The sequence below is a fragment of the Cannabis sativa genome, chromosome 5, assembly GCF_029168945.1.
Source record: "Cannabis sativa cultivar Pink pepper isolate KNU-18-1 chromosome 5, ASM2916894v1, whole genome shotgun sequence".
Taxonomy (NCBI): Eukaryota; Viridiplantae; Streptophyta; class Magnoliopsida; order Rosales; family Cannabaceae; genus Cannabis; species Cannabis sativa.
This window is the reverse complement of record NC_083605.1, coordinates 75,173,334-75,188,442: the sequence shown is the minus strand read 5'-3', so window position 1 is coordinate 75,188,442 and position 15,109 is coordinate 75,173,334. Positions and strand designations below refer to the sequence as shown.

The 15,109-nt window shown below is 26.5% G+C and overlaps 1 protein-coding gene and 2 non-coding genes across 3 annotated transcripts; 1 reads left to right on the top strand and 2 right to left on the bottom strand.

Moving 5' to 3' along the window:
* Positions 1 to 816: 816 nt before the first annotated feature.
* TRNAE-CUC (transfer RNA glutamic acid (anticodon CUC)) lies at positions 817 to 889 on the bottom strand. The gene has a single exon. It is a non-coding gene; the product is annotated as a tRNA-Glu (tRNA).
* Positions 890 to 1,123: 234 nt separating this feature from the next.
* On the bottom strand, positions 1,124 to 1,196 carry TRNAE-CUC (transfer RNA glutamic acid (anticodon CUC)). Its single transcript has one exon. It is a non-coding gene; the product is annotated as a tRNA-Glu (tRNA).
* Positions 1,197 to 8,698: 7,502 nt separating this feature from the next.
* Positions 8,699 to 11,143, top strand: LOC115715916 (RING-H2 finger protein ATL20). The gene is made up of 2 exons (XM_030644591.2): positions 8,699 to 9,522; positions 10,551 to 11,143. Exons 1-2 carry the CDS (start codon positions 8,721 to 8,723, stop codon positions 11,036 to 11,038), a joined length of 1,290 nt encoding a protein of 429 aa, XP_030500451.1. The 5' UTR covers positions 8,699 to 8,720; the 3' UTR covers positions 11,039 to 11,143.
* The last annotated feature ends 3,966 nt before the right edge of the window (positions 11,144 to 15,109 follow it).

The following is a 15,109-nucleotide window of genomic DNA, read 5'->3' as shown; positions in this document are numbered from 1 at the left end:
TCATAACTTGAAAACAGTTTTTAAAAACTAATAATGGTCGTTTGCAGGGCCGGGCCTCAAACAAAGTGGGCCAAAAAAAATTATTTTTAGGCCCTTATGTTAGAAAAAATGTGGTATTTTTCAAAGTTAGTAAAAAAATACATAATTTTAAAAGGAAAAAAATGGGCCTTGGGCTAAGTGGGCCCTAGGCACAGGCCTAGCCCGCCTATGCCCAGGGAGGCCTGTGCCTAGGGCCGGGCCTAGTCGTTTGGCAAAGTTTTTTAAAAATTGAGTTTTAAAAAACTAAAAAACAAAAAACATCAAAATGTTGTTTTCTATTTTTCAAAAAAAAAAAAAATTATGTAACATATTTTATTTTATATTTTTGCTCACATACTCTAAGTCGGATCCTATACCCAAAACCAAACTCGAACCTGAACTCGGATAGATTCATGTCATAGTATGGTGTTAAAATATTAATTATTTTTTTAGTAAGAAAAAATCTAAAAATTTGTGCCAAGCACCTTCAAATTTTTAAAATGACAAAAAACTGTATTCTATTTTCACTTTTGAAAACACAATTTTAAAACTTGAAAACTGAATACACGACCAAACAAACTCTTAATCAATAATTTTTGCAAACCTAAGGTATAAAATAATATTTATTTATTCAAAAATATAGGTAAAGGGGATTGGTTATGAATATGAAGAACCTATTCAGCTTGGGCTCAAAGCTACCAACTGACAAACCTTTCAGCCCAATAAGGTAAGGCCCATTTGCGTTAGGCCCAATTTCGGTTGTGCTGTGTATTTATTATATTAATAAAAGGAAAAAAATTCCGTTGCCGGGACTTGAACCCGGGTCTCTCGGGTGAGAGCCGAGTATCCTGACCAACTAGACTACAACGGATTGTTGACTCTAGAGGTTAAATAAAATTATAGTAATAAATAACCACCAATTATTGTCGTTTGTAATGTGTGTAAACCAAATTATTGTCGTTTTTCAAGTGTATTATTGTCGTTTACTAATTGATGTCGTTTTTGAAGTGTGTAAACCCAAATATTGTCGTTTACTAATTGATGTCGTTTTTAATGTGTGTAAACACAAATATTGTCGTTTTGAAAGAATAGCTGAAAAAACATATTCCGTTGCCGGGACTTGAACCCGGGTCTCTCGGGTGAGAGCCGAGTATCCTGACCAACTAGACTACAACGGATTGTTGAACTTTGATTATCAAAATTATTTATTACTTCAATTAATTAGCATATAGCATTAAACGTCTACCATTTAGTGTCGTTTACCAAGTGATGTCGTTTTTAAAGTGTATAATCCAAACATTGTCGTTTTTAACGAAAATAAGGGAAAATTGCGTTAATTAATTCTTAATAACAAAACTTTATGACCCATTCCTAACAATTTCATTTTCTAACTTTCTTTATAGTTTCTTCTTTGGGAAAATTGCAACAAAAGTCTTTAAAAATTTACTTTGATTTAGATAAGTCTCCAACTTTAAAAAAAGGACAATAATCCCCAAGTTTGAATTTTGTAAGTCCGTTGGCCATCTTTTTAGCAGATTCGTTAATTCCTCTCTAAAATGTCACGTGTTGATATTAAATTGCGACACAAGTCCCTAAAAAAATCCTTTTGAGACAGATAAGTCCTCAATCTTAAAAAATCGTGACAACAACCCCAGGTTCAAAATTTTCGATTGTCCGTAGGTACCTAATTTAACTACTCCATTGACGTTGTTCTAAAAAAATGACACTTGTAAATTTTATATTAGTCCAAATTATAATTTTAATCAAAATTAATTTAAACTAAGCAAACAAAAATAAAATATTTTAAAAATTAATTAATTAACTTTTCTTTTTATCTTTTCTATTTTTTTTTATCTTTATTCTTCTTCTACTTCACTCTCAGTCTAACATCATAGCTCTGGTTTACTTTACTAAAACTCTCCAATTTATATTAGCAAGAGCAGTCACTCTAAAACAAATTAAGTAAAATTTGAACTAGAAAAGCTAAGATCAAACAAACGGCCATCAAAATCCACCACTCACCGTAGATGGGGACTGACAGAAGAGATTCAGGGAGAGGGTCGGAGTAAAGTAGTTGCTTAAGATTTTTTTTTTTTTTTTTTTTTTTTTGCTTAATTGCTTTTCTAGATTTTCTACATGAGATTGTGGGATGGGACAAGGAAGAAAGTGGAGATAAATGGATGACACTTGTCGGCGGCAAGCCTCTACCATCAAGAAGGGTGGGTGGCGAATTGTAGAAAGTTTTTATATATATATATATATATAATGTCTTTTAATCTTTAATAAAAGAAATTGAAAAAAAATAAAGTTTTTGATAATTTTTTATTATTTAAATTATTTTTAAATAATTTTTATGTTGTCAACCAATAAATTTTTGACACATGAAAATTTTAAGAATTACAAATAAAATTGTTAAATTGGGTATCTACGGACTATAACCATAATTTTTTTGAGATTACGACTTATCTGCATCAAATTAATTTTTTTTAAGAACTTATGTTTCAATTTAATATCAACACGTGACATTTTAGGAAGAAATTAACAGATTCGTTAAAAAGATGACCAACAGACTTACAAGAATCTCAAGCTTAGAAACTATTGCCGTTATTTTTTGAAAATGAAAACTTATTTGTACCAAAGTGAACTTTTTATGAACTTTTGTCATAATTTTCTGTTTGTTTTTAGTTTCTACTACTAATTAAATAGAAACTGATTTTTTTAAATGATTACCGAACATTACTTAAACGAGTCACGTAATATGATATTGTTGTTTTGAATTTCTATAAGGACTTTTTTTTACATTTTAAAGTGATTTTTTTTTTTTTTTTTTGTATATTTACGAAAATTTATATAATAACTCACATTGCAACTAACATGATTACTTAAATCACAATTTAAATTTATATAGCAATTCACATAACAATTACTAAAATAACTCAAACAAAAAAATGACAAGAAAAAAAATTAAAAATAATATATAAAGTAATTCCGATCTATATAATTATTTATTAGTTGGTGTTTTTACTTTCGAAATCGATTATTATATTGTATTTTTTTTTTATTTTGTAAGAAATTAATTTGTCATATTTTTTTAAGGAATTATTTCTCATAATTAAACCTCTTGGTAAAACTTTTTTTTTTTTTTTTTTTTTCATTTTAAAGGATACCATTTTCTATATGAATTATGATTGTCAAAGTCATATTTTGTTTGTTTGTTTCTTTTTCTATATAAATAATTAATTTGTTTTGTCTTTTATTTTTGGCTTTATATACTTAGTTTCTTAACTTTGTAAAAAAACACAACTATAAGTTGAGGCATGGCTGGAGCCACGTTGTGATGATGGAATTTTAAATTTATTATAAGAAATACCAAAAAATAATGATTCACCCAGTAATTACTTATATGTAATAAAAATAAAATAAACATAAATCTATTCACCCAAATTATTTGTCATTTTCCATTGGAAAAATAATAATAATAAAATTATCTATCATTTAAAAAAAAAAAAAAAAAAAACTAAAAATTGTTCCATTATCTATTTATTTAACCCCACCATCATTTCTTTTTTCAAGAAAATAAAATTCACTATCACTTTCATTTATATTATATTACAACCTTTTGATTTTACTCATTTCTCTAATGAAACACATTCTATGCTTTTTTTTTTTTTTCTGTAAATATATATTCACAAATTGTTTTTTTTTACAGTGCAAATCTAGAATGTAATGGAAACAAATAGTTCCATTTAAAACACGGTCAGTCCTGAGTTAATTTTAATTTAAGCCTTAAAAAAAATAATATTTTTAAACTATTTTTATAACAATAAAATAACATTTTGAACGTGGATGGTGCTATCTTTGCGGAGGAACACAAGTACGGTTTTGGGTGTGTAGCTCGTGGGGCTGATGGGAAAATAATTGAAGCTATCTCGGGCAGTCGGCTTGGTGTTGTGGGGCCTGAGATTGCTGAAGTTATTGAGGTGAAGGAAGCGCTGAGTTGGATCAAGCGTAAGGGGAGGACGGAGGTGGAGATTGAGACGGATTCGCTTGTGGTGGTGCAGGCTGTCACTGGCTCAATTCAGATGCCTTCGCAGTTTGGTTTTTTGGTACAAGATTGTCGTAATTTACTGTCTTGTATTAGTCATGTGTCGTTACATTTTGTTAAACGGTCTGCTAATAGAGCGGCTCATTGCCTTGCTAGAGCGTCTTGTTACCATTCAGATCTTATTGTTAGTGAGTTTACTGCTCCTCTTGAACTCAAGTCTATTGTTGATGTCGAATGTTTATGAATGAATAAATCATCTTTTGCTCAAAAAAAAAAAAACATTTTGAAAAATTATTAAAAGTTTTTTTTTTTTTTAATTTAGACCTATAATAGAAGTGGGCCTTAGGCACGGGCCTAACCCACCTTAGCCTAGGGCCGTCCCTAATCTAAAGAGAAACTTACAAAAATACTAGAATTTGGGTTAACTTTTACAAAAATACTATCATACAAAAAAGTTTTAAAAAATACTGTGTTTTTATAAAACACTAGAAAAACACAAAACAGAACAACTCAAAACAACAGTAGAACAACAAAAAAATACCAGTAGAACACCAGTAAAAACTTAACACAGTATACTGCAATATGAAACTTATAAAAAAATATAGTACAATAGTAAAAATACCATCTGACAGTATTTTTGTAAAAAAAAATAACAAAAGTTAATATACTATGTAAATTTTCCAATCTAAAACAATAAGAAAACACAGAAACAATAAAACTAAGAGAGTTGGCAATATCATTGTTACTCCCAATTAACTCTATAAAAATCTTATCCTAAGTACTTAACATTAAATAACAAAGCGAATTTTCTAAATAAATCTATGGATAGAAGTCTATCCTTCCAAATGATAATTATGAGTGTTACAACTACTTTTGGAAGCGTGTAGTTTCCATAATCATGCAAATAGACCTAGTTGAATATTTCCAATATTAAATAATATTAGGTGTTTATATTAGGTTTTTTTTTTTTTTTATACTTTAAAATAATTTTTTTTATATATTTTTATAGAATTTTACATAAAAACTCTCGTAAAAACTAACAGAACAATTTAAATTGTAACTAAAATTTGTTAGATATTTTATTATCATGGAAGAAAATCAAGATATTACAACTTTATTGCAATATAATACAAGGATCAATAAAATAAATTAAATAAATGTTACAATACATAATATACAATATATATATACACTATATATATTATATATAAGAAAGGTATAAGAAAATAGATTACAACATATGTAATATAATATATATATACAGCAAGAGAAGAATATGTATATATACTATTACTCACTCACAACCTTGAGTGTAGATTAGTTGGGATCACGACTTGAACAAGGTATTACACCTTTGTCCAAAAGCTTATTTCCCCTATCTCTAAGCACTAAGAGAATTCTCTAGGAAATAGCTTTGGGAATTATCAAGCCTTAGGGTTTTCTAGCAAAGTGCTTTATTGATAGAAAACTTCTCATCCAAATGAGCAAATTAGACTTCTTTATATAGTGTTTAGGTGATCACATGCACTTAGAATTCAAACACTCCGTCTCATTTCTCTCATATAATGAGCATTAATATAATCATAACAACTATATTTCATAATATTTAAATCCTATCATCGATTTTGTGTAACATCTCTTTTTTTACACAAAATTATGATCAACCAAAAGATGTTACAAAAGTAATTAACTTTGTAACTCCTCTCCATGTTGCAAAGTGTAGGTTACAATTTTAGGTTAAATAAATCACATGTTACACAATTTATTTACCAAACACTTAATATATATTATTCACATAATAACATATATTACCACATTTTAATCTACACTTATTATATTATAAAATAATATAACAAAATTCACATAGCAATCTATATAAAAACTACCAGTAAAATCAGCAAAGCAACCCAAACTATAAATTTATAAATTTATAAAAAATAGTACATAAAGTAATTTTTTTTATATCATTACCTTTTTTTTTTTTTTTGTATTTTAATATTAAACTTAAATTGTACTCTTAAAAATTGTTTACCATATTTATTAAAAGGGATTATTTCACAAAAATATAAAAACAACAAAAAAATTACAAAAATACGGTTTCACAGAATTTTAAACATTTTTTACGATTTTTTTTTATTTTATTTACAGAAAATAAGGTCTTTTTATGTTGTAATCTCGTTAATTAGTTGTTGATTTTTTGTTATATGTATGTTATTTTTTGTTGTTATTTTCATGTTACTTTTATGTAGTTTTCTTGTTGATTTTATGTTGTTTTCGTGTTATTTTTTAGAAAACCGTAAAAATGTAAAAAAATATTCTTTGAACGTAAAAATGTAAATCTTTTACAAAATATTGTGCCTTATTAAAAACTAGTAAACATCAAGCGCTTCACGGCGGATATATAAAATATTTTAAATTATATATAAAAAATAAATTGTGTATTTTAATTAATAATAATTACTTAGTAAAATTATATTAAAATTTTAACTTTATTATTAAAAAAATTGTGACATAAATATTTAAAATATTAAATTTGTTGTTAATAAATACCAAAATTCGAAAAATGGTAGCATAAATCTTCATTCATGGTTTAATTATTATTCTAATGTGTGTGTTAAGTTCTGGGTTCGACTTTTATTGTGTGTGTTTTTAATGTTTGAGTTTTATGGGCTGTTTGGTATGCGGTATTAGGAAAAGTGGGAATGAGAATCTGAAAGTTTACTATCTTTAGTTAGGTTTTTAATATTTTAATGTTGGCTAAGTGAAAGTGGTGGGTTTTAGTTTGGCTTGCAAGGAAAACCCAATGAAAATGTGGTTTTCACTTAACTTGCAATTAATTTTCCAATGCTAGAGGCAGTTTGACAAAACTTTTGTATTTTAAGATTGTTTTTTTTTAGGGATATTGGCGGCGAAACCACCTGAATTTTACGGTTTGTAACACTTAACCACAAAAACTAAATTTTTGACGGCTAAACTACCTAAACCCTGGTTACGTTTTGTTCTGCACACCTCCGTCCAAAAATCACAGTTAAGTGGCACGGTGGACTGTCCACGTGTACACACGGGTACACGTGACAAATTTTTAGTGGTTCACGTAATATTAGTTTTAAAAAACAATTATAAATATTTTAAAAAAATTAATAAATCAAATTAAAAAATTTTAATTTTTTTTTTTTTTACTTTTTCTCCTTTTTCTTTTTCTTTTTTTTTTTTTCTTCTTCTTTCTTCTTCACCCAGCCCTCACAGAACTCCTAGCCCTCTCCGACCCTCTTGTGCCCCTTGTGCGACGAAGTGAGACGAAGAAAGCAGTCGTCTTAGACCCTTCACCGCTTAGGCCTCATTTAAAAAAAAAATAAAATAAATAAAATAAAGTTAATAATAAACTAAAAAGTTATACTTATAGTACTAAATATATATTGCACTTTAGTGATAAGTAATTTAAATAAAATAATATCTAAAAAGTTCAATGTTTAATAACCAGTAACTTTTTTATTGGGTCTCATTTTTTTATTTTTACAAGACCCAAATTAACATAGAACTGGTCATCGATAATTGGGTTATCCTGAATCGTCGGATTGTTCTTTTTTTAGACCTCTAAAACTATAATCAAGTTGTTCATTGTATTGCCAAATGGGCGTTCAAATTTTACGTGATTGGTTGGTATGGAGATAGACTCTAATACCAACTGTTATTTTGTTATAAGAGTAAATACTATTATGAAAAATGACAAAATAATAGACTTTGTATTTTTTAAAATAGTACAAATAAGAGCTTAAATTATTTTTTTTTGCTAAAATAAAACTTAATAGTAACCCGATACAGAGGTGTTATGATAAAATTAGTTACATTTTCTGCATATATTTGTGCTAAGAATTATTTTCTAGTTGGTTATATTAAAAAAATTAGACCCTGAGTTTTACAAAAGTTACCAATTGGACCTTCTGTTTTGTTAAATGATATAATGGACCCCGTATTTTTCTAAAATAGTAAAACTAGGATCCTGAGCTGATTTCTTTGTCAAAATAAAATTTAATAATAAACCGATCTAAATGTGTTATGACAAAACTGTTACATTTTCTGTATCTGTTCATGTTAGAAATCATCTTCAAGTTGGTTATATTAAAAAAAATTGTTAAAAATTAAGTTCGGGGTCCTATTTTTACAATTCTAAAAAATACAGAGTCTATTTTATCATTTAACAAAACATAATATCCAATTAATAACTTTTATAAAACACATAGTTCAAAATAATATTTACTGATTATTAATATATCTTATTAAAAATAAGTACACTATTTATTTATTTATTTATTTTTGTTAGGTCAAAGACACTGTTTTAAAAATAAAAGATCAACAGTAAGAAAATTAATGAAATATTTATTTATTTATTTTTAAATGAATGAAATATTAATTTTAAACTATACACACATAACTAAATTAATAATTATTTGTTTATATATTATTATTATATATAATAATACCAACCCTCTTGCTAAGAAATCTTCATTAACCTTCCAAGCACCTACAAAACACAATATTTAATCATAACTTTAGATTGAGTTGACAATTGACATTATATTTCACTTCATATTTTTTTTATATATATATATATAATAATTCAATATATATTATATATACACACTAGATTTCTATATCAATGAATAATATTACACACACAAAAAAAATGTCTGTTTCTTCTAAAATTTTATCATTCTTCTTATTACCATATTCGATTTTAATCATCATGAATTTCACAACCACAGTTGCTCAAATCTGTAACAGAAATAACTGTATTTCTCCAACTGAATTAACTGTCAAATTCCCATTTCAAATTTCCGATCAAAATCACTACCCAACTCGTTGTGGCTACCCAGGTTTCGACCTCTCTTGCAGAAACACCACCACCACCACCACGGGCGCCGGCGCCGACGCCATTATCTCCCTTCCCGCCGGCGATTTCGCCGTCAGAGAGATAGTCTATGGCTCCCAAGTATTAACCATCGACGACCCAGATAACTGTCTTCCCAAACGGTTTCTCGACACCAAGTTCAGCGTTTCCGGCACCCCTTTTCGGGTCCGAAACCTTGGCAGCTTCACTTTCTTCAACTGTTCGCCGGAGCCGGTGACCGGCGCCGGCGCCGGAGTAAAGCCGTTGGCCGTTCCGTGCCTCAGCGGGAACGGTTACACGGTTGCGGCGGTGCCCACGGAGATTTTTGCGACGGAGTTTTTGTCGACGCCTCCGGCGTTTTGTAGGGTTGTTTCGACGGCGGTTATGGTTCCGGTGACGGCGTCGGAAAAGTGGTGGGAGGAGGAGTGGGGGTTTTATCTGAGGAGTTATGTAGGGCTGACGTGGCAAGAACCCAATTGTGGAGAATGTGAAAAACGTGGTGGAGATTGTGGCTTTGTGAGTAGTAGTAATGATTTGGAAATTGGATGCTTTAATCTTCCAAATAAGCATGGTATGTACTAATTATAATTATAATTATTATTATTATTTACACAAATTATATAACTACTATAGTATTGAAAGAGGAAAAAAAATGATTTTTTTTAGAAAAAATTTATTATTTATGTATATTTAAAAATTTTCACATTGTTAATTTTAATATTTTTTAATATATATTTTTAGATAATGAATGATTTTGTATGTTTTTATTATAAAAAATGTTTAAAATATATTTAATATTATTTTTTATATATAAATATTAGAATCTTAGAAGTAAGATTATTATTTTTAAAAACAAGAATGAGTATAAATTAAAAATATATACTTTATACAAAATAAAATAATAAAATGGGATATCTTTTTGAGGTACAACTAAAACTTTCCTTTTTATATTAGTTAGAGGAATTAGTTTTTTTTTTTTAAAATATAGAAAGAGGAATTAGCTAGGAAAATTAATATAAATTAATACATATTTAGATACCAAATTTGATTTTTTTAGTAGTAACATAACTTAACTGCTCCATTAATATATTAGTATATTAATATTTAAGAAGAGTTTTAGCTTGGTAATGGTGATTAAAATTATTATATACATATTAAGGAGGATTGCTTGTATTTGTAAATCTCTTATTCAAAATTTTACCTAACTTTAATTATTGTTTTTATTTTATTATTTTATGTTTCATTATGGAATAGGTTTATTAAATTATTAGTAGTGAGTGAGCACTCGTATATGTTTTAGAATGCATGTGGTTTAATAATTAGTTTATATAATTTTGTTTTATTTTTTAATTAATTACAACACTTAATTATATGCAATAATTGCTATAATTATGTGGAATTATTGCTATAATTATGAGCTACTATTACTCACTATTCATAAATAGCTATAAGTGTATAGTTAATGCCCATTTGTACTATAATTTTAACAAATTTTATTCATATATTATATAATTAAATAAATAAATATGAATAATACTCTTTAATTCTCAGTCATATTTATACTAATAATTAAATAATATGATTTTTTTCTTAATGTAGGTCTATCCAAGGGTGTTCAATATGCCCTATACTTCATCACATTTCTTGGGATATTAGGGTTTTTATGCTACAATTGTCGACCCAAATGCCAAGACCAAGAAAATAGGATTTTTAGCAATAACCGTTGGAGAAATGGTAACCATAATCACCCATTGCCCAATACTAACACTAGTATTAGTTCTACTACAACTACTACAACTCTTCCTCATCATAATGAAGCCAATTCCGGTGGACTACCATCCACTGGAATTGACAAAACGATTATTGAAATGTACCCGAAAAGATTGTTTGGAGAGAGTCGACGACTTCTGAAGTCTGATTACAATAGTTGTTCGATATGTTTAACTGAATATCAGGCTAATGATATAGTGAGAACTCTTCCAAATTGCTTTCACTATTTTCACTCGAACTGCATTGATGAATGGCTCAGATTGAATGCGTCTTGTCCTATTTGTCGAAACTCCCCACTTATATCTCCTTATACTTAATGTGTCCATCGAAATAATGTAATTTTTAGAGATATACATGTTGATAGAGTGTAAATATATGTCTTATAACTGTATTTGTATATAAATATACTTTCAATTTTTTACACACTCAAATTAGACACTATAATTTACAATTGATTTCAATCAAATAATTAAATATAATGTGATCATCATTTAAAAATATTCATGATAACTATTTATTACATATCTTAGTGTCTTATTTTTTATTATTATTTTTATTTTTTATTTTTGAAAATATCTTAGTGTCTTATTTGAATATTCACATTAATTTCGCAATCAATATTGAAAAAGGAATATTGGTTAGTATTACAATTTATTTTTTAAAAATTAAAAATTAAGGAAAGCTCATCAAATGATATTTGTGACAATTACTCTTTATATATTTATGATTTCGTCAGCCCAGTTGTAGGCCCAATAAAGTTGCTTAAAAGAGTTTGGTGTAGAAGCTTATGAGTTATGAAAAGTAAAAATGGTATTACTTAAAAAAGTTTTGAAAACAAAATTACTATTTGATAAAACATGAGAGTAAGGGCATCTCATTTACAACTGAAAACCCACACAATCGAAACCCAAAAAACTTAAAAAAAAAAAACTAAGTTTCAAAAATTATAAGCTGGGTTTAAGTTACACTTCTGGTTAACTACTCGGTTGAGTTTGAGTTTTATTAATTTAACACTCGAAAAAATCGGGTTACACCTGGCTACCCACCAGGTCGGAATCGAGTTTCATTAATTTAACACCCGAAAAAATCAGATTACACCCTATCTTGCCTGAAACCTGGATGTATATTATTTTATTTTTTTAAAAAAAATTTGTACACATTTTATATTCAGTCCTAAAAACATAAATTTAAAGGAAAAAAAAACTAATTCTCAACAATGATATATTATTTTTATTTTAGAGTTTTTACACCACATACTGAAATTTTATTTTTTTTTATTTTTTTTACAGTTGAGCGAATTTTTTTTTTTTTAAAATACTGCATAAGTTTTATACTGTGTACTATGTTAAGTTTTTAAGGTTGTTTTTTAGTTGTTCATTTGTTGTTTTAATTAATTTATTTTGTTGTTTTACGATTGTTTTATAAAAAGACAATATTTTTGTAAAAAATTCCGTATGATAGTAAAATTATAAATTTTGTTCAAAGTATTTTTATAAAAACGCCTTTATTTTCTTCTTCTTTTTATATTCTTTCTTTCATTTTCTTTTTATGAAAAATTATATTTTTGAAAAAGAAAAAAAAGCCAGGCCAACCCAAAACCCGGTCAAAACCCACACGGACCCAAAATCCAAAAAGTTCACACAAACGGGTTTGGTATGCGAATTCTATACACTCGAAAACCCGAAACCCGTCAAAACTGACCGGATGTGCACCCATCATATACAACAAAATATAGCTTATGGAATTGGTATTTGTACAAAAATGCACTTTTCTTTTTCTGTACTTTAAATTGTTGGATAATTTAAGTAAGTTGTATTTTTATAAAATAATTTTTTATGATACGTACATAAACTCTATTTTGTTACCAATCTTGTATTTGTAGTAAACTCAGTCAAGTTTATCTAGTCTTAGTTAAGTGGAAGTTGATTATTATCAATTTCTTGGTCAAAGTTTTTTTTTACTTATTATCGTGTTTGTTTAACTCGATAGTCAATATAGATTTTCTTTTTGTACTTCATAACATCTTTTTAATTATTTTTCAAGCCAAAGATTAATGAAAACAAATTATTTTTTGACATTAAATTAAATTGAAAGACATTATAAATATTGTTCAAAAAATTCATAGTTTCAAAATGAGTTTGACTGTTGGATTTTACTTAAATAATGACCAAGATTAATCTTTGTTTTGACTAATAGGATTAATATGTCCTTAAATAAAACAAACTATAGACTTACATTTATGGTAGAAAAGAAATATATATATTTTAAGTACTACTCATGAGACACATTTAAATATTCTTGGTAAAGTAGTCTTTTTATGTTCTAATTAATTCACATACATATATAATTTATATTGTATGTATGAAATAGAGTAGGGAAAAAAATGAACATTTTGTCAAACAAAATGGCTATATATGACATGTCGGAGAATATTCAATATTACAACTCAATAATATGACTGAAAAATAAAGACAACTATATAAGTGCTCAAAATATATAATATGATGAAGAATTGTATAACTTCATCTTAACTCTATATATTAGTATGATATTTAAGAAAATTTTACTTTATACTTATTTTCTATTTTTATTTTGATTTTATAGTTATTTTATTATTTTTTAATTTATACCCAATTTTATATATTATATCCTTATTATATACATTAAAAACTCTAGTTTTGATAAATTATATAAAATTATATTTGGTACTTTATGTAATAAAAAGGAATATTTTTTAACTTATTTCATGATATTGTCTGTTTTGGGTTTAGCGCACATAGTTTTAATTTCGTGTACCTTCTTACAAGATCTTTTATTAATAGAGTAACTAGAACACTTTTATCTAAAATAACTCTTACATATTCTTCTGGTGTAGGACTTGAGTTTATTAGGGTCGGCCCTCGAGCTAGGCCCGCGTTTAGGATCCACCCATCTTAAATTCTTAGGGACTCAAATAATAAAAAATATCTTTTAAAAAAATACATATATTTTTATTAATTTTTAAAAATATTATTTATTTTTTATAATAAATGGACAATTTTTTTCCTAAGTAAAATAATAATTAATTAGATCTGTAACCTCAAGTAATCTGTAATATATCTTATGATAAAACTCATTTAATATACTTTGTTTGATTTATTTCATTTAATCAAATACTATAATATTATATATATAGCATGATAAACTAATAAATTCATGATATAAAATATGTAAACTATTTTGGCATAAACATTAATAACATGGAAGTTTCTATTTGATAATGACCTTCCAAATAACTTTGTGGTCATTTTTAGGGTTTTCAACTTAATTTGAAGAATATTTTTATTTGAATGATGGGAGTTTTGACTTGATCATAGGATTAGGAATTATAAATGTATAGTTGAAATTTGTAAAATTTATTAAATTCTTTACTTATCTTCAATTTTCCAAGGTGGAATCTCTAGTGGGAAGCCTAAGTAATTAAGTCATATTTTTTTTATTATTATCATTTTGTTTTGTTTTTTCTTATGATTTTACCCTATAATAAGAAAACCAGTCATTTTCTTATTTCTTTTTTTTTTTAATTTTTATTATTTACAAAAGACTATATATATATTTTTAATTTTCCATTTTATTCGCCAAAATAGTTGACTAATATACCATTCACAACACCATGCACTAAAAATACCAATTACACTATAGTTTAAGCTATTTAACATTATCATTCTTTTTAATTAGTATGAATAATCCTTACTACCCAATAGAATTTTCTTCTTTTCCTTTTTCGATTATTATAAAAAGACTTAACAACTCATATGGTATAACTTTCACTTGTACAAAATTCTTAAGAGTAATGCTAAAACATGTATCATACTATTCAAAGAGTTTGACCAAATGGGAAAAATATGTCACATCAATATTTTATACAAAATTTATAATTAAATTCTAATATTGAAAATTATATATTGCTAAAATTTTGCCACTTTCTAAAATCATTGCAGCTAATAATATATACATGCCACTATAAGGTTTTATGGCAGCTAATATTAACCTATTTTGATTTATATAATTGTAATTACTGTACAAAAAATAAAAAATATAAATTGTTGGAACATTTTTATGAATTATTAAAAAATATATATATATTTTGTGATTAGTCTGTTTGAAAATACTTATTTTTAAATGTATATATAGTGTAGATATAAATAATTAAGTTTAACTGAAAATTAAGCTAATAATCTACGTAGTCTGTGACTCAATTAAATTTTTATTCGATAATTTTGGTTCATTTTTATTAAAATCATAAAATATAAAAATCAATCATCTTTAAAAAAAAATTAAAAGCTAAACCAACTAAAATCAATTGTTGTTGTTGTTGTTGTTTATTTTTGAACAAAATTATTGTTAAT